Consider the following 23551-nt stretch of genomic DNA (forward strand, 5'->3'; position numbering starts at 1 on the left):
GTGTCATGCACAAGGTGGACATTCTGCTGCTGGTAGTGTAAATTCATGAATATGTAACGTGAATTTTTCCTCCCACTCATTGTTGCTTTAACTACCAGTTATCCCTACCCATCTAGTTTTACTTAGTCCTGATCCTTTTGTAATGCTACAAAAATTCTTCCCATCCAGTGATATCTGAAGCAATCTAACTCACAGGAGAGGAACTGGAGAGTAGCGAATGGTAATCTGAGATGCCCAACCAGAAGATCTCAAATCTTCATCAGAGAAAGCCAGTTCAGATAAACTTGTTTCACTTGATCAACTTGTGTCACTCGCAGATCTGGAATACAAAACCAGCAGAAGACAGTAAACATAGCTTAACTCACTGTAATGAGGCTGGATGCTGCCACATAGAAGAATTTTTGAGAGTTTATTAGTCCTTTTTTTAGGTGATACTGATTCTGGTCTAAAAAATTAAGTGACAATAAAACCCTGAATTTGGATTTTGGCTACTTTCCCATGACATTTTCCATGTTATCAGGAGGAGGGGAAATGTTCATGTTTTTAGCCATCACTGTGACCCTTCTGTTCTGGGACAGGTCAAATTTCTAGGGAAAAGAGAGAAGCCTGATACCAATGGCCTCCACCAAAGGATCTACTGTATGAATTGTAGTCAAAAAGTGCCTATTAAACTAGCTCTGTTTATGGTTTGGGTGTGTTTTTTCATTACTTATGAAGCTCTTCAACAGTCATGGTGTATTTTTCAGATACTGTGGGCAAACAAGTAGCAGTCAATAAGTGATTAGTGGGGAATCTAGTAAGTGGCTTTGAATGCATGAGCTCACCCTGAATGCGTGCGTTCAAGTAAGCTCTACAGAGCTGCGTTGAAGCCTTGTGATTTCACAGCTATAGAATAGTTTGAATCAAATCCATGCACTGGCATCCACAGATAGCTCAAAAATATTGTTTTAAGTATTCTTCCAGCTGTAGGTATCACATATATTATAATCTTCCTCCAGGTTCTGCGTGCATAATATTTATGGCCCAAAAGAGCTAGCCAGTCATACCCTGTCAGAGTTGCCTCATAGCAGATGGTATAGCCTCGTGAGTGGATGCATTTGCAACTCCTGCAGTAGAGAGATCTGTGAACAAAGAATCTAAGGCAAAATAATGTCTAAAGTGAATGTCTGAAGTGCATCTTGAGGCACATCAATAAACATTACTTTTTTCACTGAGCCTCCTCAGCATGTGGCAAAATAAGATGGCGGCTGTGAATTTATATTCAGAGCGTCTGAAGATAAAAACATTCTTGTGTGTTCCTAAATGTAGATTTAGATGAGCAAGATTAGGCATTACAGCTTTGAAACATACTTTTATTTAGGACTATAATGATGTAATGGTATGATAATAGAATATGGAAACTTTCCCAGTTTAATAAATACTTATAAAAAGGTTTTCTCAATTAATGGCTGCTCGGTAGTTAACGTTGAATAAAGGAATATTGTTTTGCTCACAGCAAATAAGGGATAAATATCCTTCTCCTTCCACCCCACCTCCATGTCAGTTACAACTTTATTTTAAGAAATTTCAGCTAGAGTCTGTGGGCCTTTGCATGACCCATCACATGCCCTCCTGAGAGGTCAAGATGGAGGGGAGCTGGCAGGAATGTTTGTGAGAATTTGTACTGTCATTACTTATTCTGCAGCTACCTGAGAGTAAACAAGATTACTTGGCTGATGTCAGTCAGAAATCTTCAAATAGTGATAAAAGCAGCTAAAAAGATACTGAAAATAATGTATTAAAATAGGTTATACAGTATGCATCTCATCACAAATCAAACAACTGTTCATTTTGTCTAATGATTAAGATGCCCGTGCAGACTGGGACTAATTCTTTCCTCTGCCACAGACTGCCTAAGAAACTGAGCAGATTGCTGTGGGGCAGGAGTTGAGCTTAAATTAGGATGTATTCATTTTAAGGAGCAGTTTGTCTAAATTCCTAGCATTGTGGAGAGAAAAGGTGTTTTAGAGGATGATTCAAAATAGGTGTCCACCTTCAGTGCCCCTTTCTTTTTGCATGAAATATGTATGGATATTAGATTCTCAGATCAGGTGGCTAAGTACAAATACTACTCTGATCTGCCATCTTGCAGTAATAAAGGCAATAAAAGTACATAAAGTATAAATTCGGTGCTTTCACAAAGCTAAAAAAGTGCACTGATCTCCAAGAGGCTGATTTTTAATTTACAAAGTTAGTTCTTCAATTAATTGAAGTCTTCAGTTTGGTTACTGTTTACTTTGGTTTTATGTTAAACACCAATCACTGTACTTTACTCAGATTTGAGAACTATTCTCTATCCATTTATTAATTTCTTTGTAAATTAAGTCATAGAAGTAGATAGAAATTTTAATTGCATCCTGAATTTTGTAGTGGTGTTTTTACTGCAAGTAACTTATTTAACATATTTCTAATATTGATAGGAATGTTACACACACACAGAGAAATATATATATGTATATATAGAAATAAATATAAAATGAAGTTACTTAATCTTTTTCTCATAAATGAGCAGTTTGGGGTTATGTTTCTAGAGTATGTTTGTAAACGGCATACTGGTTATATCCCCATTAGGATAAACTGATATACCTCCGTGATCTCCTGAAGTTAATTATATTTTTCATCTAGATATTCTTCTCAGTTTGAGGAAGCGTGTATATTAACAAAGTATTAACAAGCAGCAGAAAGCTGATTTTCAAATTCGGAGTCACTTTTACGGTAATAATTTTAAAGAGAGAAGTGGCAGAAGAGAAAACAGAAAGCTATTTCCTCGTGGGATGGAATTGATAACGATGAAAGTATAGTTCAGTAAAGCAGGAACTCAAGACTAGAATACCAGGAATTTTTACCAGCTTAGTATCTTGGAAGTGGGAACAGAATGTCATGTTGGAAGTCAACATATTCACATTACAGTCTTTAATGCTGAAAATATAGAATCGAAAGGAACAAAAGTGATTCTTAATTAATGACTGAAGCTCTTTACGTGATACTAATCCCTTACTGTTTGCTAGGTTTCGGTGGTTGCATGAAGGATGTTAAATTTACACGAGGTGCTGTCGTTAACTTGGCATCTGTGTCCAGCAGTGCTGTCAGAGTCAATCTGGATGGATGCCTATCAACTGACAGTGCTGTTAACTGCAGGGGAAATGACTCCATCCTAGTATACCGAGGAAAAGAGCAGAGTGTTTATGAGAGTGGTCTACAACCATTTACAGGTAACACATTGGTTCCTTAAATGAAATACATCACTTCTATTTCATTCTGTATTAATGTATTACAGTGTTCAGTGGTTTTTTGTTTTTTTTTTTCCTTCTCTATACTTCTCTATGTTCTTTGAAGAATACCTTTATAGGGTGGTTGCCTCAAATGAAGGAGGATCAGTACCTAGTGTATGGACCCGTGTTCGTACAAGAGAATCAGGTAAATATAATTTTAAGGCTTACTTATTCCCATTTTTCATTAGCTATCTAATGTCAGGTTGGAGAAAATGCCACCACAACAATTTTGAGTAATGTAAGTTGCAAAGTGTTTCTGAAGGAGCAAAACTGCTTGATGTTTTGAATAGGTACCAAATTACTATCTTCAGCTATAAAGTGTTCAGGCAAGTATTTTACACACATAATTCAAGGTCTTTTCCAAATATATATTAGATTATGTAATTATATGAGAGCAAAGAATGTGAAAGGATTGAACTACATTAACTGAGGAAGAAAAGCCAAGCATCTAGGTATGTTCTTACATGCACATCTAACCTCACGTTACATGAGTCTGCTGGAGTAAGTAAATCTGTATTTTCCTATGTATAACTTAGTGATACAAAATCAAGTGTAGAGAAAGGAGATACTGGGATAGCAGGCACAAGCTGTGAAAGATAAAAGGCCATGTAGTTGCTGGGGAGAAGAGGATCTCGTGAAATTTTTTCTTTACATTATCTGCACATGGGTATGCTGCTCAGTGCTGCTGAATGAGGATTCTTTTAACAAGTAGTCCATAGATTGTGTGTGAAAATGTGGCAATATTTACTAGAAAAGCAGCTTGTGGCTTGTGGAAAAGGTTTCAAAGTAGGAACATAATACCTGCTGAGCCTTAAAGATCAAATTTTTTATATATTTTATGAAGAAAATTTAAAGGACCTTTCCTCTTCTGTTCAGTGTTTTTTGCAAACTTTATTGAGCCAGCAAGTTTTTGAAGATTTAGTTCTCCGTGTTTTATTTAACAAACTTTCCTTCTTCTGTAAATTGAAGCCTAATTGCATTCCATCAATGCAGAAAATTCTTTTGATGCAAGATATTCAATGTATGATCTTAAAAAATGATACGATATCTGCGTAAATATTGGACTTGCACATGCATTCTCACACAACTTACCATCATTATTTTGTGTACCACCCAGAAGAGAGAAAATATATGCATATTTTCATATCAACTGTCTGACAACTGTAAGGTTTACCATAAATTTATGTTTGCAAGCTGACCACAGCATTGAACAGTCCATGTTCCCTGGGGTTGGAGAATAATTGCGCTATTTAATTATTTTTGAGTTGGTTTTGTTATGTCCCTTATGAGAAGACCATCTGCTATACAGTACTTTACCTTGCCCTGTGATAGACTTCAGAACTAATAAAATCAATATATTACTGTAGTAACTGAAGCTTTCCTAGAGCATCACATTCTTACTTTACACAAGAATCACAACTTCCAGGTATTTTTATACTTTCCATTCTGGTACCCTTCTTATAAAAAATAAGGCTGCATTCATATTTAATGAAACTAAACAATAAAATTACAAAAAAAGAGGTTATTTGATGGTGCGAAAAGTGAATGATCATCAGCAGGGCTAGGGAGTCCACATGCATTTACAGCAAACTCATCATCCATCATCCTGCCATAGTGTTCCTTGGGCCTTTCCTCTGCATCCCTTGTGCAGTCATCTGTGATGAAGTTGTTACTGGCCAGACCTTTACTTGGTATTGTAATATCTAATAAATAGTTAAAGGTTATGGGAAATGGGATGATTTTTTTTTTTTTTTTATTATTAGCAACTGCATGCATATATGAGCTTGGCTTTCCAGTTCTTTTAAGCATCTTCATTTTCCTTTTTTTTTTTTTCTTTTTTTCTTTTTATAATATAGAATGATCAGAAGCAAAGGATTTTGCAAAGGCCTTACAAATCTCTGCTTTGCCCTGAGACAGTTGTATGGCATTGTGGAAATATGAAAATAAATGGAAGAGCTTAAATTTTTTGAAGTACTTTTGTAAATGAGAATGCACATTTTTAGAAATGTTTCATAGTTGTGGCATTCTGTGGCTTAGCCAACAGATAAATATCGAACCCTTCTCTGTTGCAATACTGTCTTTCTTCATTCAGTTGTATGATTATAATGCCTGAACTTGTTAGCTACATACAATCCACCTCCTCTCTTTGTGAGTGATGCTTAAATATGTTTGATACATTAAATGTTTTTGGAAAATCGCAACAAGACAAGAAGGAATGTTATGTAGATGGAGTTTTGATGGTTTTGAAATATAGCTTAAACTGAATAGCTCAAGATGTGCAGTCATATTAAATCAATGCTGAAAAGTTACAACTCTAATAAATTGTATTTATGCTAATGGTTGAGTCTGATTTACTGCAGCCATTAAAAGTGAAGAATAGGGGCAATAGTCTCCTTAGAACTGCCATTTTCTCTATTTTCTATTTTATCCTTCTACAGTTCCACAAAATGTGCCAACTCCCTCAAGAGTTCGCAGTATAAATGGTTACAGCATTGAGGTCACCTGGGACAAACCTGCTGGGGTCATAGGTGTAATTGAGAAGTACATTTTGAAAGCATATGAAGAGGATGGTCCCAATGTACCCATCACTAGTGCTGAGCTTGCTGACACTAGTATGCTCACAGGTAAATGTTGTTAAGTACCATTTTTTATGCACATCTAATAACACAGGATGCTTATACCTCCTTTTCTTGAGCTATAAAGAATTAAGTGTCTATTTTTGTGTATACACAGCATAGATAACATTTGGAAGGGTAGTATTTGTGTCAGCATCCACATACATAGCAATGTACTGACTTCAAAGAACAAAAGAAATTAAGATACAACACAAATACTAAAAAGCAATTTTATTTAAGGTATGCCTTCCCAACCTATTGATGATTTGGGGGGAAATGCTCTTTTTGTGTGCTTGTTTTTGCTTAGCATACGTGATTTTTTTTTTTTCCTTCCCTGTTGTTACATCCAGTTCACCTAAATTAACTCTAAATGTGGGTCCCATAAGATACTATTTGACCTGATGTATGAAAGCACTTGATATACTTGCCTAATTTTGATCATATAAACCTAACTGATTTGAGTGCGAACTAGCATGCATTTATGTTAATCAGATGCTTTGGTCGAGACCACTGGGATGTGGAGGAGGGTTATTATGGAATGAAGGAATTCGCGGCCTTGGGTTTATGGGGTTTAGTCACTGTTGAGCTGTGGATTGTGGACAGGAGCTATAGGAACCATTGCACATGAGATGTTTCCTGGAGTCTAGGTCTTTTTTAGCCATAGGAGGCAGATGTTTTGGGGAAAAAACGCTGGACTCTCTTTCTGCTACACAGAGAACATTTTGAGACCTCTCTTCCTGTCAGGATAGCGTGGATCTGGCTTTCTGCTCTCTATTAACAGACTGCCTTTGCTAGCTGCTACGAAGTTGCCTGGGAAGGGAGCACATCACAGACAACACTCTGGATTATGTTATGTGATGACTAAATGGGGCAATAGTACAAAATCTTACTTTCATTGTAACAAACCATGACCAATAGATTTGTTTATATACTCTCTAAAATTAATTATATAATTCATAACAATTAAAAAAGTGCTAGCGACATATTGCTCAAAGTTGATGCTTTGGTTTGGCTCAGCTTTGGGCAATACAACAGTCTTAGAAAGTGCCTTAAGCCTCAGGCAGTGTATTATTGCTGCTTTCCTGAAGCCCAGGTAATATGTGCTTAGTGTTTTTACATAAGTATATACGTTTTGTGTTGTTTCTCTGCCATAACGTATGTACACATTTTCAGGAGCAAACATGAACATATTTTATTTTCTTCAGTTTGAAATCTCTTAACTATTTGTGAGTAATGTGGTTACAATACCAAAACTGCATGGGCTTTCTATTCTTACCGTGATTTCTTTGAAGAACTTGTTGATTTCAATACTCTTTATCTATACTGTAAAGCAATACAAATTATATTAGTAGAAATGAAAGACCATAGTAGAAGCATATGGATTAGATAGCTTATTCACTGCTGATGATCAGAACCAAAATTTTGTTTACATTTGTTGGCATTGTGCCATGCTTATGTGTCAGGGTTATGAAAAAGTCTACACCAGGCTGGACAGGTAAGAGGTTATCTGCATGCAGCTTTCAGGAGGCAGAAGAATAAGACATTCCTTTATATTAAATGGAGATAGTAAAAGGACCCCAGTTTTTTAGTCTGTTATAGCAGATAGCTCTTGAATACTGCAAAACAAAGTGACTCTAAGAACTTAAGAATGGCTGTATTCAACCATTGACCTCTCTGACAATGTCAGATTGTAGATGCTTAGGAAGAAAATGTAAGAAATGTGCTAAGCATAGAGTGAGTCTTCCTGTTAATACAAATTCAGCTGGTAGTTTGTGGAATTCCTGAGCTGAAAGTTGCATCTAGACCATCATGCCTAATGGTCTGTGGTAGAATTGTCTTTCTTTTTTTAATACATTTATGCTTTTGGCTTCTGTAACTTGCTATGGCAGTAAGTTTTCAAATTCAGTTTTGTGTGTGTGGAAGGAGTGCTTCCTTTTGTTATTTATAACTGCTGCCCAACAGTTTAGTTATGTATTTTCTAATTTTGGCATTGTATGAAATATGTAATTCATGTCCTCATGGTGAAGTCAGAGCTGAGACAAGTGAAAAATTAAATCACTAATCTTGAAGTTATTTTACCTTCAGCCCGTTGATTTCAGTGAAGCCTAGACAGATGGACTACTCTGTGGACATTGAGAAATGGTTACCCACAAATGGGAGACTCCCAAGAAAAGGTGTGGCTTTCCCTGCTGAATTATCTTTCCTGGTTAATCAATAGTTAACATAAACACAGAACCCCACCAGAAGATGCTGTCTTTGCTTACTTCTCCTTTGAGTTTGCTGAGGAGGGAAATTTTGCTTATTTTCTCCCTGATTTCAGGGAAATTTCTTTAGAAATTCTTTTGTTGGATTCCATGAGAAGATGCTACAGTAACTCTAACAGCCAGGCTTCCTAATGCAACAGGAGAGAGGAAAGCACTACAGCTCTCAGTGGGATCGCTGATGAAGCAACTCTGGTATTTTTCCACTCCCTCCTTCAAATTTTCATTCACTGTTAAGCCTAGGCACCACTTACTCTGCTGCTTGCAAATGTATCTGAGGGCACTGAGTACCCCCTTTATCCTATTTTTTTTCCTTGCACCTTTTTATACCCATCTGTTGTGTTTTGTTTTATACTTAGACTGTAAATTCTTTGGAACAATTACCATGATCTGTTCCATGCAGTAGGGTCCTGAGTCATAACTGGAGCACAGTAACAAAAAATTATTAATAGAATTACCCATTTCCCAGAAGACTGTCCTGTGTGTGTCAAATTCAGAAGAACCTGCTGTACCCTTGCCGAGAAGAAGGAAAGCTGAGCTAAATATTAAAGGTAAAGTAAGTCTTTAAATAAGCATAATCCCACAGTCTCAAATGCCTATTTCTGACTCCTCAGAAACCAAAATCCTTCAAAATCTGACCCTTGTAATCTTCAAAATGTCAAACTGTTTTTTCACTTTCATCCAAGAAAGGAATATTCAGCAGATTTAAATCCTTAAAATGAGGTTCTGACTGTTGAACCAGGAGTTTATTGGATAAGGTAGTATATTTCAACAAGGTGTTCAGGATGAGAGTATAAAGTTAGAGTGTAAATTTTTGGGGTTCAAGGAATACTGTGCTAGCCCATCTTGCCTTCAAAGAAACATGTAGTAACATTGATAAACTTTGGATACAGCCAGTCACACTCAGCAGAGTAATAAAGGAAGTACAGGGTCATCACATCAAAGAATTTTTGTCCTAAAGGCTGGGTGGCTTTAGTCTGCATTCGAGTGCATTCCACATGCTGGCATCAAAATTTAGAACATAAATTAGAATCAGTATTTAAACAAATGAAAGAAGCTTTAGAACACGTCGTTTCAGTGCTGTTTGTGAGCAGCTTTTACTTCTTTCCTTTGGAATCCAGAATATCACAGAATCACAGGATCGTTGGGATTGGAAGGGGCCTCTTGAGATCATGAGGTCCATCCCCCCAGCTCAAGCAAGGTCAGCTGGAGCAGGTTTCCCAGGACCATGTCCAGTTGAGTTTCGAATATCTCCACAGATGGAGATATTCCTCTATGGGAAGCCTGTTCCAGTGTTTACCCACCTTCACAGTAAAAAAGTGTTTTCCTGTGTTCAGGTGGAATTTCATGTATTTCAGTTTGTGCCCATTGACTCTTGTCTTATCACTGGGCATTACTGAGAAGAGTCTGGCTGCTGCTTCTTTGTTTCCTCCCATCAGGTATTTACACACATTGATACATCACCCTGCGCCTTCTCTTTTCTGGGCTGATCAGTCCCAGCTCTCTCAGCCTCTCCTCATAAGAGACATGCTCCAGTCTCTTTATCATCTTAGTGGCCCTTTTGTATCATCCACAAACTTGCTGAGGGTCCACACTTCCCCCATCTTCAAGGTCATTAATGAAGATGTTGAACAGTATTGGCCCCAGTATCAACCCCTGGGGTACACCACAGCTGTCTTGCCTCTAACCAGATTTTGTGCCACTGATCACAATCCTCTGACGCTTCTCTTGTCAAGCGCATATGAGAAAAACATATTATAATTCAGAACACTCTCATTGTAGAATTCAGGAGATCGACAAGCCTCTAAATTTTACCAGCTCCCAATTATGGGCACTGAAGAACACTAGTGAAACCTGCAAATAATATTTAAATAAAATATTCTGCAAAGAGCTCACAAACATTTGATATTCCTCTTACAGATTTCTCTTTCAATTTTGTATGTTTTTTGCAGTTCATCCTGCCTGTGTCATTGCTGCAATAGCCAAGTGCTGAAGTTGCAGCTGCACACGTGATAACGAGAAAATTGTTGTCGACGGCTTCCCCTCTGAATGCCCACGGTCGCCGTTCCCTCCTTCCCTTGACACATGTTTATAATTACTTTTCACCTTTTAGTCTTTTATGCTCAGCAGATGAATATCTCAGGAAAAGTTAATTTAATGATTTAATATGGTTAATCAAAGTGGCTTGGCTGCGCCTCGGCTTTGAAAGCGCTCTAGCTAGGGAGTCTCTCAGAAGAGGAGATGAGGCCTCCTGCCAGTGACTGATAGGCCCGGGCTCGCCGGTTCGGCCACAGGGCCGGGGGAAGCTCGCTGCCAGACTGGCAAACGCCCGTGCTCAGAGAAATGCCGCCGGCTGAGAGATTTTTCCCTCTCAGGGAGAGCTCTGCTGGGCCCGAGCAGGCACTGCCAAAGCAGCCTGCGGCTCTGCGACCGGCCTCTGCGCCCTGACCGCCGCCTCCGGCGGGGTTTGGGATACAAAGGGCCTGCGGGAGGCAGCCCCAGGGCCAGGCCCCACAGTGCCGCTCGGGGCCCTGCAAGGCCTGGGGCAACCGCTGGGGGCAGCGGGGGCCGGCTGCTCCCCACAGGCTGGGAGCTGAGGATGGCTGCGTCACAGGCCGGGGAGCGCCTGCGCTGGCAGGGTGACCCTATAAATGAGAGCTGGCTGTCTGTGCTGGCTCTTAGAAAATGTTGTTTTCTTCGGGGTACTTTGATCTACGTGGGGTCTGTACGCCATTTACCACAGTCAGGTAGTTTGCCGCGTGAAACTGTTAATGAATTACTTGAATATTACTTTCATGCAACTGAAATTACTTGAAAGCTCTTGGTTTGCGCAAATATTTTAAACTCAAAACACTCCTATGCTGCAGTTAATGAGATTTTTGTAAATTTGTAGAGAAGAATTGCAAACCAACTAAAGTAAATATATGTAGAGCCAGAGCACTGGGAGGACTCCCAAATCCCTACTCCAAGTTGGGACAAATTTCTAATGTTCTAAAACTTTTCATGTAGATACAAAGAGTCACAACGTACTAACCAGATTTGGTACATTTAGCTCACATTTACTTACAATTAAAATCTGACAGAACGCTTAAAGTAATAAAAGCTGAAACTTTGTATTGAAAATATGGTTTTTCAAGAGCTGCTTCATCGGATGCTTGAACCATGCTTAAATACAAGAATGGTTGTTATTTTGAGGTAAATTATTTCTCTTTATCATCATTTTGTAGAAGTAACCTTTGGTCGGAAGCACAGATAGATGATAGAAAACATTTAAATATTTCCCATAGCCAAAAGAACGACAGTATGCGCTTTACAGTATCATGCCACAATGTGTGAGATGTGGAAGGCTGTATGCATCCTTCCCACATGAAGGGTTATCATGTACTGAGACCCATGTAATGATTAGGGCTGCGATGCTCATTTTGTCCCTGTGGGTGCCTTAGGGAGATTTAGTCTCTCCATCTCCCTCACCCCTATGTATGCACATCTCTCTCGGTGGGAGGAGCTGAAGAGTATACCAGAAGCTGCACCTCAGCCCCTGCTCAGATCCCTGTTTGACTGCGGCAGCTAATGCAACATAGGGTAGCCAGTAGATCTGTCTACGCTCATTAGGTTTCTGTGAGTTGTCAGGTGGTGCTTGAGCTCCTAATGATTCTAAATCAGAGTGGCAGAATGTAGGTTCGTATCTCCTTTCATTTAGCTGGCTTTAGCAGACTAGCAGCATATTTTTCAATATACGCATTTTAAAACATAAATGATATTAATATTCTGCAATATTAAGGTTCTAACTTGATTGAGTTTAGACTTAAATGAATCTCGTTTACAGTCCAATGCTGTTGTATAAATTTATTCGTATGAAATGTAAATTGTCTGATTAAATAAACCTGAACATTTTGTCAAAATTACATCGTCTTAGCTACATACCAATACTTTTATTAACAAAAAGAAATCAACTTCTTAATGTTTGTGAGGACAGAAAGGATTATTGATATGTTTTTTATAGCCAAAAATTTTGCAAAAATTTGCAAAAAATTTAACCGTCTTTCTTTCTCTCTCTGCAAACTTTTAAAATTAATCATCCAGCAGAAAATGAACAATGACAAAGTTATCTGGAAGGATCAAGAGTAACATAGTGATAGATATTACAGAACCAATACTCTCTGTGGTTAATTAACTCTTGGTGAAAAATTGGACTGTTGGGCTAAGGTTTTCTGCAAATTAAAGCAGCCAGAGAGTTGCCCTGTGTTATCGAGAATGTAACAGGCTTCCTTGAACCACTGCAATCTGAATTGCATCTTCAAGGCCAGTGGAGCTTGTGTATGGTTGGCTACGAAATTTTTCTGTTGGGAAGAAAAGGGTCTTCCAAGCCACAGAAATCCGGTACCTAAAGTAAACCTTTTTTTGTTCTTATAAGCCAAAGAGTTGGAACAGGTGCCCTCTTGTTCAATAATTCTTCAAAATTTTATGACTCATACTATACTTATGGTAGAAGATGCTTTAAAAATGCAGATGTATGCGACAGATTGATGTGCACAGGCTTTCAGTCCAGAAATGCATATGTAGAAGACGCATGTACTTAAACAGTTTTTGCTACAATCTGTCAAAAACACAAAGTCAGTTGAGGACTTCCTTTTCTGGTCAGTGGACTGTGATTAAGTGTACTGTGGCAATGATGCATCTCGACACACAAGTGACTTTGTTAGACAGATGCTGTACGACCTCAGGCATTCAAGTTAGCTAAATAATCTTTAGGTTTGGGGAGGGGAGATTTGGTAATTTTTTTTTTAAGAGCTTAAACAGGAATTAAGGTAAATCTATAAGGTCAAGTGTTGTTTCAATTGCAATATGTGTATTTCAATATAGGTCCTTATGAAGTAACGTGTTAGGGAGGAAACAATGAAAAAATCTGGCAAGGAGAAGTCCCTTTGGCAAAAAATACACTCAGCTTGTGAAACAAATGGAATTTGTGTGGGTAAGCTCTGTGGCTGACTCTGGGAATCTTAATATTCAGCAGCAGAGCTGAGTTTTCAGGCTGCATATGAAAGTAGTGCCTGGTTATGATTAAAATTAGTTAAATTTAACAGTAAAAAAAAATTGAACTAGCCTTGCAAAATTGTCTTCTTCCACCATCTTAGCTGAGTGCATTTTTTTGTGGAAGTGAGGAAAAGAACTTTAGTATTTGTGTTACATCTGTAAGATTAAATAGCTTTTTTGTGTGAGTTGTGTGGGTGGGTGAGTGGGTTTAGTTTTGTTTTTATGGGAAGGCACCTTCCATAAATGTATTTTAAAAAGCTCACCTCAATTTATATTTCTTTAACCAGTTCATTATGCAGATTAAAAGCTCTAGAAGTTACCATAAGCAAGTGTGTCTTTTCATCTCTGAAGACCTGCTGGTGTTTTGAAGCAACTTTCTGAAAAAGCAGGATGACAGATTGGAACAGTGAAGCAGCTGCTTTCATAAAAGTCTTTTAACTGGATGAGGAAATTGCTAAAATACTATAATTGCCTTTGAATCTGTTTTTCAGTGTTTGTGAACAGAATATTAGCCCTCATACCTTAGTGGTAAAACTATTCTTTTCCTTGATGAGAAGTACTACTTTTCCACTCAAAATCTGCCAGAATACCGTGGAATCTGGCTGAGCTACCTAAATATATGAGACCTCCCTTTTAGATGTACTGAACAAAAGAAATGTCTGTTTTATGGAGAAGTGAAAGGAAGAAGCTGGATATTTAACCTTCTTATGTACTGTATGCATTAGAATGATGAATGGAGTGGATATAAAGATGCAACTAACTTTGACTAGTCCACACATCTGTTTTACCATAAATTCATTGTTGACCCTTTTCTACTGTCCATGTTAATGTTTTTATCCCTTAACTGCAAGAATGAACCTAGCGTTTTCTCTCTGACACTACTCTAAACCTCAACTTTAAATATTGCAAATAATTAAAGATCATTTAAATAAAAGTATAGAAAATTAAATACTAGTTTTGCATATAAAGTGGGCTTAATGTTCTAGGTGTGATTCCAGATCACTCTTTTAGACTGTTAACTTTACATTCATATTTAACAAATGACATTATTCAGTTTCATGGGGTCACTGTGTCAAAATGTCTGTGTTAGAACTTTAATTTATTTCCAAAGGTTCTTTGAGTGGGCAGATAGGAGTGGTGTGTTAGAATGATTTACTGTCTCCGATTCCCCATGTGGATTTTAAGGCTTGGAACATAGTCTATGATGTAAATTTTAAGTCTAGATGGATTCAGCTGCTCTGTAGTGGCAGGCTGAATGAATGGGACTCATATCCCAAATGTGGGAGGCTGACCCTCTTCTTAAATATTGATGACGCCTCTAATTCTATCTCCCGATCAAAGTGACAATTTATCTGCCTCATTTCTGTTAACATTAATAGAATATATGCAAGTGTGGTTGTGGCCAAATTTTGCTTTGTTAGCATCCCGTCTTGGAAAGCCTGATGGACTCTTATCAGATCAGCAATTATTGGGTATAGACAAGAGATGCCAGTCTGAGAGTGTGATAATTGAGGAGTTAGGGAAAGTTTTTTAAAGCTGTCAACCAACTTCATTGGATCATAGACTATTTTTTATTGCAAAATTTATTTTGCTGTGCTATAAATTAATTCACGTGTATCAGTGATGATCTTTGCTGTGGGACTGCTGACTTTGTAGTCTAAGATAGTAAGAGACTGAGTGTAAATTTCACTGACTGACTAAAAGTGCAGAGGAAATGAGTGGGTAATGAGAGCAGAGCAGCCAGTTCTTTAATTGAATTAAAAGCCGGGTGACACCAATGCAGACACCTGTCCAATTACAGACAGGCCAAGGTGTTTACCATTGCTGTACAAGCGATTTGAAGATGACAGAAATCTTTCCGCCCACAGATTAACATAATGAAGGAGAACAGATTACAGTGGATGCTGGCCAAACAGATAGGCTGGCAGCTGAGAAAAAAGTAGTTTGCTGAAGTATGTAAATAAAATCTGTGCACTTTCTATTGCCTACCTATGCAGCACATCTGTTTCTTTGTTGAAAGAAAATAGTGCAAGAGTACATGTGAAGGAAAAACATTAATTAGGAAATGAAAAAATTATTTTTCAAATTGCTGCCTTTGCTGAATACATTTTTTTAACATAAATCTCCTGTTGCAAAAGGGTTTATTTGTTCGGGTTTTTTTTTTTTCCAAATTCTCACTGCCCTTCACAAAGCTACCTATGCAATGTACACTCTGTTGCACTGCAGGTGCTTTATATAAAACCTTTTTACTCCGTCAAAAGTAAACCAAACAGCCCAATCCAAACCTTCTACAGCTACAGGCATCTTTCTGGATACGTGCTACTGCAGCTCTCAGTGCCTGAAGCCATTGGTGACCCCACAGAATGTCTTCCATCAGGAAATGCAAGGAGCATTAATTCACTGCTTCATAAGAAAAGAATGCTACAAGTGCTAAACGTACAAATAAAACTAAATTGCTTCCTAAAGCACAGCAGAGTGAATAGAGAGATGGCATATCCACTACACCATGCTCCTCTTGACCGAGAACTTGCAAATGTCACAGTTAGAGGATTTGGTTTCTGCATGTCTTTATTTGCTGAAGGTAGTTCCAATAGTACCTTTTATACTTTCTCGTGTTTAACCCTCTATGATCTGGAAGTAAGTGCTTTGTACTAAGTCTTATGCAAAAAAGATTGTTTTTTGACTGATGAAATTTCTGTGCTGAAGAATTTACTGTAGATTCCAATATTGCTGCTTTACAGGGATAGCAATGCTTTAAATTATCATTATTTCCTATTTTCTGCTTTTTGAATGCTCTTAAAAACATTTGCCTTCCATCACAGGAAGATTACAGGCACATTTGCTTGGGTGGTGCCTGACACGTTCTTTTTCTTTCCTGTCACGTTTACATTAGATAGTAAGATGGCAGTACAGCTTTCCACTGTTAAATGGGGATTTGCAAAATCAAAACTATAACCAGAGAGTGGATTCTCATCAACTGGTTTTAGTTTAACACTACTCTGAAGTAAATGTGATTACTTCTGAGTATATCTTTGTGTGTACAAGTAGAACTGGACCTCAGAGAATTCAAATAGAAAGATCATTGCAATGCCAACCTTTGAAGTTTTTGGATTAGTTACAGGAAAAGACACAAACATTACTAATTCAGTGAAAGCTAGTCTCATATTTTTCATGTGAACACACCTATTAGTAAACACAATATAAACATTCACAGACTTTGATTTTCCCCCTCAGAAAATAATATATTTATGCTGTAACTGTTAACTTCCAGCATCAAATTCTCCAGGCCCTTTTTGAGAGTATAAAGGGCTTATGTGGGGAAAAAAGACTTTTTTTTAATGAAACCCAAAGTTATGTTGCATTCTACGTATTAACTCAATGAAAAGTAATAATAAGGACTAATTTCTTCTACCTGTTTGTGTACATGTAATGCTGAGGGGGTTTGTAGTCTTATTGTACTGTGGGATGTTTAGCCAAGAATTATGGTTCTCTGAGGTGCTGTTGTTTTTGAAGCTGCTTTGCAAAATCCCAGTGTCAGACACTGAAATGTTCTGACATAACATAGTTTGCTATAAATTTTATTTTTTTTAATGAAACACCCCATTGATTTTACTAAAAGCTGTGAGAGTCGAGGTGAGAACATGGTTTGAAATAAAACTTGACATGAATTGGCCTTCTTTTAATTAATACTGCATTTTCATTCCATATTACTTTATTGTCGGAGCTACTTTGAAATGGGAACTGCTGATGTTCCTGAAAATGACTGTAAACCACATTTTTTTTCCATGTAGTCCTTCTGTATATTGCAGTTCAAAATATTGTGTAACTTCCTGAAGTGGTAAGCAGTGATTTGTTGCATTCGCTACAACAAGGAGCTGATCGATATGTGGGAATCTAGCAACTTCTCTTCACTAAAGTAAGCAGGACCTGAAAAAACATCAGATTACAGATCTTTTTTTCTTGTAAACCCTTGGGTACTGTGTCACCTGAATTATGTTACTGTAGTAGTATAGCAAATATATGGTCTATATGCTGCCACTGAAGTAATGGAATACAAGTGGGATGTTTCATACAAAAAAAGAGATTTCAGTTTATGGATAAATAGGGGCAACATTGAGAGGAAGCATTAAAAAAATTTTGTTCTGGGAGACAGTGAAAATTGCTTGGAAAAACAAAATGAATAACTGAAAAAACTTTGTGAGACAGGGACTAAGGAAAAAACTCCTGTATTGTCATTGTTACATTAAAATATACACCTCAGTCTTGAAGTAGTATCTGTTACAGTGAGCATAACTAAAGAAACTTAGCTGCATCATTAGTATTAAGAATGGAATAAAATACCATTTACTCTTAATTTATTTTGCAAAATTTAAGTCATGGCATAATAGGAATGAAACCTTAAAATCATTTTTCTTTTCCGCCTGTAACAGTGGAAGCCTGTTAACAGAAAACTTCAATTTTTTACTTCTGTCTGTGTATGTATGTAATCAGTCTGTACACTGTACATGCGTAACACCTTGCTTTCTTCTGTTGCAGGCATATTGACAGGCTTGCATCCCTTCACAAACTATGCTGTAACCCTAACTGCTTGCACTTTGGCTGGCTGTACTGAGAGCTTGCATGCATTGAACATCTCCACTCCACAAGAAGGTAAAGTAATTTCAAAGGTCTTGACTTCCACATTTCAGTCATGAATAATAAAACAGGAGAAGAGCTAAATGCTGCAAAGCCATTTGCTGGAAAACCCCAACCTAATTTGATGACAAAGTGCATTGCCAGACCATAATTGCCCCATTTTTTGGGGGGGTGCGAAAATGAATCAAACTCCATACCCTTTAATGACATGCATCTTTAATAGCTGTAATGCAGATTAATGGGCTTTTTAATTGCTGTTACATTGTTCATGCAAGAGCCTTGTCATTAATATGAAGCATCTGAAAGATTAATGAAAGCTTCCTCATTTTACTATGGCTCAGAAGTAAATCTAGAGACAGTCTGACTAAAAAGAATTGATTGTATGGCACAGTATGAAATTGAGAATCAAACGGTTGATTTCCATGGTTTCTTTTAACTGCTAAACACCAGCAATAGGCAACAATTATTTCAGTGTGATGAAACCTCCAAATGCCAATTGAGTTATTTATTAATCACTGTTCAGATTTTCCCTTTTTTTCTAAACACTTTTACATGCTGTTGCGCTCAAACTTAAAGGTTGTGAGTGTAAATTAATGTTTTCTATGCTTACATTAAGAACTAGAGCAGGAAGAAAGAAAAAGTACATTATAGTTCTGACTTTAGAGGCTAGGTTGATAAGTAATGCACATCAATTACTGGAGCAAAGGCTCCCAAAATATGTGACATATCTAACTCCATTCTCAATTAAACATAAAGTCCACATCTCCTGGTTCTATCATCCTAAAGCCATGGTAACTCAGTTAAAATCATCAGTTACTCCAAATTTACACCAGTAAAATCATGAAGATTTTGACATGTATTTATAAGACAGTAGTTAATCTTCCATGATGTGGAGTAGTTTTTGAAAATTCCATCCCTCCCACAGTTCTTTGTTTTATCTTCTCATGTAAACTAGGTAGTAATACAGTACCAATAAAACAAATAAAATTTTAGCATGAAGTTATGTGAATTACAACCATAGTGATTAAAAGAATGCTAGAGTGTTGAACTGCTGCCAAAGCAGGTAGTCATGCAAGGCGTTGTCCTGATGAGGACAGTCCTGAAGATTGCAGTCTAACATTGCTGGAACAGCATTTTGATGTGAACATGTTAGCAACTGCCAACAGCACCAATCAAATCAAAACCCAATTATCGCCTCTTGGAAGTTCTAAATAAACTGACTGAGTTTGTCTGGTGGCATTATCCATGAAAGGCTGTAGCCCCTGACAGCCAAATAGTTAATAGACCCTGTGCTGTAAACATGAAATACAGTATTGTATATTTCTTTCTGCTGTAATATAGTAATTAAAAAATAAATTGTTTATGTCTTATTTTCTCAGCTTAGTAAAGCAGGAATTCTTACATGTGTTTGAGAAAAACATCCACTGTTTTCAGATGTGCTCTCATATTGAGAAGGTTTAGGCAAGAACAGATTTTTAATTTTTTTTTTTTCCCAGAGATCAAATAAAGCCATGGGGAACATGTGTTTTATCCCTCAGAAGAATTGAACAAAAAGTCGATGTGTGGAGTTTCTATTTTTGGACACTCTTGTTGCATGCTTTTAGTAACAATAAATTGATGATACAGAAGACAGACACCATATCACACCCTCCAGCTATCCCTGTTTCCCTATTGAAACATTCATTACTTTATATTGTTTTCACATTGCCAGCCACTGCTAGTTATTGTTTTAAATTGCTAGCACAGAGCTTGTAAATTACAAGATATTCCTCCCAGACTAAGGCCCGAGTTCTGCTCCCCTTGCGATATTCAGTGGGATTGCTTGTGCTTCTAGCATATAACTCATTGGAACGGTGAGAGAACTCGGCTTTTAAATTATTATCCATTGCCAACTTCCAGTATATTATATACATAACATCTACGCTAAACAAACATTACTAAGTGTATTGAATTATGAAAAGTCTGAAATAAGGGGTAGTGACTAAGAATACGGCATCTGCATTTGTGATTAGAAAGAATGATCACTTTGTAGTTAGGAATAAAAAGCATGAAGGAAGAGAAAATAATTTGTATTAAAAAAAGGAGTGTACTAAAATTGTGTACCCCTCCCCTTGCTCAGTGTTATCAAGTTGGAAAGATATAGTTATGTGAGCATATTTATTTTCCTAAAAAGCAAAGAGTATATCCTTGTCTTTCATAGAAGTTTCTGTTTGGCTAGGAAACCTCACATGTAATAGGAGAGTTCTCAAAATGCTGGTATGTTGCAAGCATAAAATCTCTTCTGAAATTTAAACTTTACCAAAAATCATTCTGGTAATAGCTGCTCACTGAAATTATTTACTGTTTGTGGAAATATAATATAATATAATGTTATACATTTTTTTCACCAGCCCCTGAAGATGTGCAATCACCCACAGCAATATCCTTTCCCACGTTCCTGCTGATGAGCTGGAGTCCACCCAAAACACCAAATGGTATTATTACGCAATATACTTTATATATGAATGGAGTACCAATTTACTTTGGAAACGGAACTAAATATGTTGTAAAAGGTGAGTTCTCTGCTAGGTAACGTGTCATAGTTGCTATGAATAATTATATGACTGACCTCTTATTTCAGAGGAAAAGAAAAATAATTTTAAAATGGGCTGGATGCACTTTAAACCCTGATGAGTTCCATTTTTTAAAGAATCCTTCATAGAACTCTCTGTTGGGACTCTCAGAAATTAATGTCGCCATGGTGTAGCTAAATCTTGTGCTGTGTTGTCCTCTTTCACAGGACCTGAGTCATCTTTTTAATGGTTTTATAACTTTTTGATCTCGTACCATCTAGCTCTCAAAACAAGTAAACTGTAAGCTGTTGAAGACAAGATATTATGTACAGGTTTGATAGTTTTTCCTACTGTCTTCCTTAAATATTCTTAATTAGAGAGACACTATGTTGCTTTCCTGAATAGCCCCTGTTTAATTCATTTGTTAAAAGCATAAACTAATCCGTTTTCTTCTGATAAGTTATGCTATATGTCAATAGCCAAGTTGTATCAGTACTCTTAAACTATTACATAGAAGCTAAATGACTGTTATTTGGCAGTACAGTGAAGCATGGTAATCTGACTTCCCATTTTAATGTAATTGGTGTAGTTTAATTAAGTATCCAAGTTATTTGTTCAGGCATTATTCAAACAACAGAAAACAAAATAAAAACCAAAATATGGAGCTAGAAGTATCACAGCACAGCATAAGCACTATTCTGGACCCATCAGAATTTGTATATGGTAGTAGGTACAAGTAAAAATAAAGCATTTCATATCAGACAACTCGGGGGAAAAGGGTACCAAGACCCTACTTTCTTTTTAATGTAAGGCCTTAAAATTCAAAGCCATTTCTGCATCTTGAGTTAGTATAAAACATATTTAAAAATTCATATAGTTCAAATTTCTTTGCCTTGCACAGACCATAAGCTACTGGTGTGGTGGGTCAGTTTTGACACTGAAAAATGAATCCAGTTAGAGAACCTCCTGAAGGCTGTTGATGATCGCTGTAATAAATAGTGCACACTTTAAGTCAAACTTTTTCATTCTGTATTCAAAGGTAATGGATTTTTCGTAACCATAGTAACCTTAGTGTATTTCTGGATAAATACATGAGGTATATACATTCTGGTTTTATTTTTGAATATAAACTACCACATTATGTATTACTAATAATATGAAAAATAGGATATAGGTTAGCATAATGACAGCTCAAACTAGTGTGCATTTTTCTTCTGCAAAAAAATAAATATTTATCAAAAGTATAGGTTCAATTAATTTCTCCCCATCCCCCCAGTTTTCTGGTATACTTGTAGTGCCATTTATCTTTTTTTGCAAGATCTCCATTAATCTCTTATTGCCATACCATAACACTGTTCTTAAGAATTTTGAAGTGCAAATAGTTGTGCTTCCAATCTTATTAAAATCATTACTGAAAGTTCATCATAGGTAGTTTTACTGATGTGTTCATCTGCAACCTGGTTATAAATTGACAAGCAATGTAGAAGGTTTGAGGAAATGTTCGCCATAATATATTTTGTTTGGCTGGTTTTAGATCTATGTCTGATTGTATTCTGACTACAGCCAAAAATGAATGCTTATTGATAGAAATTGTGGTCAAGTAACTTTTGTAATTGTTCTTCAAAAATACAGAAAACGATAAATTAAAAAGGGTCAGGACTTGATTCCTCATGTTCTACCTCTAAATCTGGAATAATACATCAGAATACATTCAGCTAAACTAGTCTAAGGAAAAGTCATCTGGTTCATAAGCTTCCTAGAGGAGCTCTTGTTACCCTTTTTTAGAAATTATTTATTTATATTTTTCCAGAAATTTTGATATTTTTGTCCTATTGAGCATTTCATAATTTTGATTTCAATTAATTTTTAGGCAGACATAAAATATAAAGAGAACAGAGAATCTTGCTTATTCAAAAGAGAAGGCTAGTGAATGAGATTTTGTTGCCCTATGCAATACAGCATAAGAGCCACTCTTGCCTACCATTCTGAATATGGCATGGAGATCAGTCTGTTTACTTTGGATCCATTTTATTTAGCTACCAGTTTCTCACTCTGCCTGAGGGGGAAGAGGCGATGTGAGCCAGCAGGCTAGGATTTGGGTCACTAGAAATCCCAGTCATTCTGAATCAACTTTATTCAAGATCTTGCTTAGATCTACATCTATCTTTAATTTGACCTGGTTTTGCTTCCTTTCAGAGCCCAAAATTTTCTTCTTTGTAGGCTAGAGGTAAAAGAGGTATAACATAATTTTTTTTTTTTTTTTTTTTTTTTGGCAAGGGTTAAGGTTTCGAAGTTGCAGCTTTTGACTTTCCAGTGTTATACTTGTCTCTCTCCTACCTTTTTGGCTTTTCCCATGTTATTATCCTTTTCCTTTCAGCATTTATGCTAGTGATGTTGGTGACTTAGTGCCTTAACGTAACATGTTATTGACCCTAAACAGAGAGACAAAGTTCATTGTCTCTGACATCTGTTTCCTATTCATTCACCAAAATTATTTTCCTAATTTGATAATGATACGACTGAGTTCCAGACCAGTAGTCTATACCAGAAAGTCATAGATTCTCTCTGTGGTTTTTGAAGTGCTGTATCTATTGAAATGTTTTTTTTTTAAAACCTTTATTTTTAGGAAGGCATCAATTCTGTCTAAAAATTAGTACTTCACTGACTTTCACTTCAGACCATGCAAAGTGCAAATCAGTTTAGGCCCATACTAATTAATCCATAACTTGAGGAGGGATATGTTTTCTCAACCTCATAATTGCAAATATTTTGTTAACTTAGTTTCTGATCTTGACAGTTGTTGAGGGCTTGAAATACTCATTGATTTTCATGGAAATTCAAGTGTTTGTTTCCTCTAGGGGTTGAGCTGTAATTAAAAAGGAAACCCTTTAAATGCATATATGGCAAATGTACACTTTACCACATTGAAAAGGGGGACACATTAGCCATGCATCATCCATTATTGCCTTTAAATATTTTCCCCATATTGACAAATTCGGTTTCTGTGTTGTGAGTAATAAAGCACTGAAATGAAGCCAGCCCCTGTACTGCAACACCTTTGTTAACTGTCTGTCTGCGATTTTTCTGCTTCCCACCTTTATGCATTTGCCTTATGTGGTACTACTTTCTCATGCAATCTGGGT

At 36.9% G+C, this 23551-nt stretch overlaps 1 protein-coding gene across 1 annotated transcript in view; it reads left to right on the forward strand.

Annotated features, from left to right (window-relative positions):
* Window positions 1–23551, forward strand: part of USH2A (usherin) — a 396109-nt gene that overhangs the window by 158198 nt on the left and 214360 nt on the right. Inside the window, 5 exon segments of the mRNA XM_050894852.1 lie at window positions 3048–3251; window positions 3376–3456; window positions 5750–5935; window positions 17758–17871; window positions 20247–20408. Of these exon segments, the coding sequence (XP_050750809.1) occupies window positions 3048–3251; window positions 3376–3456; window positions 5750–5935; window positions 17758–17871; window positions 20247–20408 (747 nt within the window).

The sequence above is a fragment of the Gymnogyps californianus genome, chromosome 3 (assembly GCF_018139145.2).
Source record: "Gymnogyps californianus isolate 813 chromosome 3, ASM1813914v2, whole genome shotgun sequence".
In the NCBI taxonomy this organism is placed as follows: domain Eukaryota; kingdom Metazoa; phylum Chordata; class Aves; order Accipitriformes; family Cathartidae; genus Gymnogyps; species Gymnogyps californianus.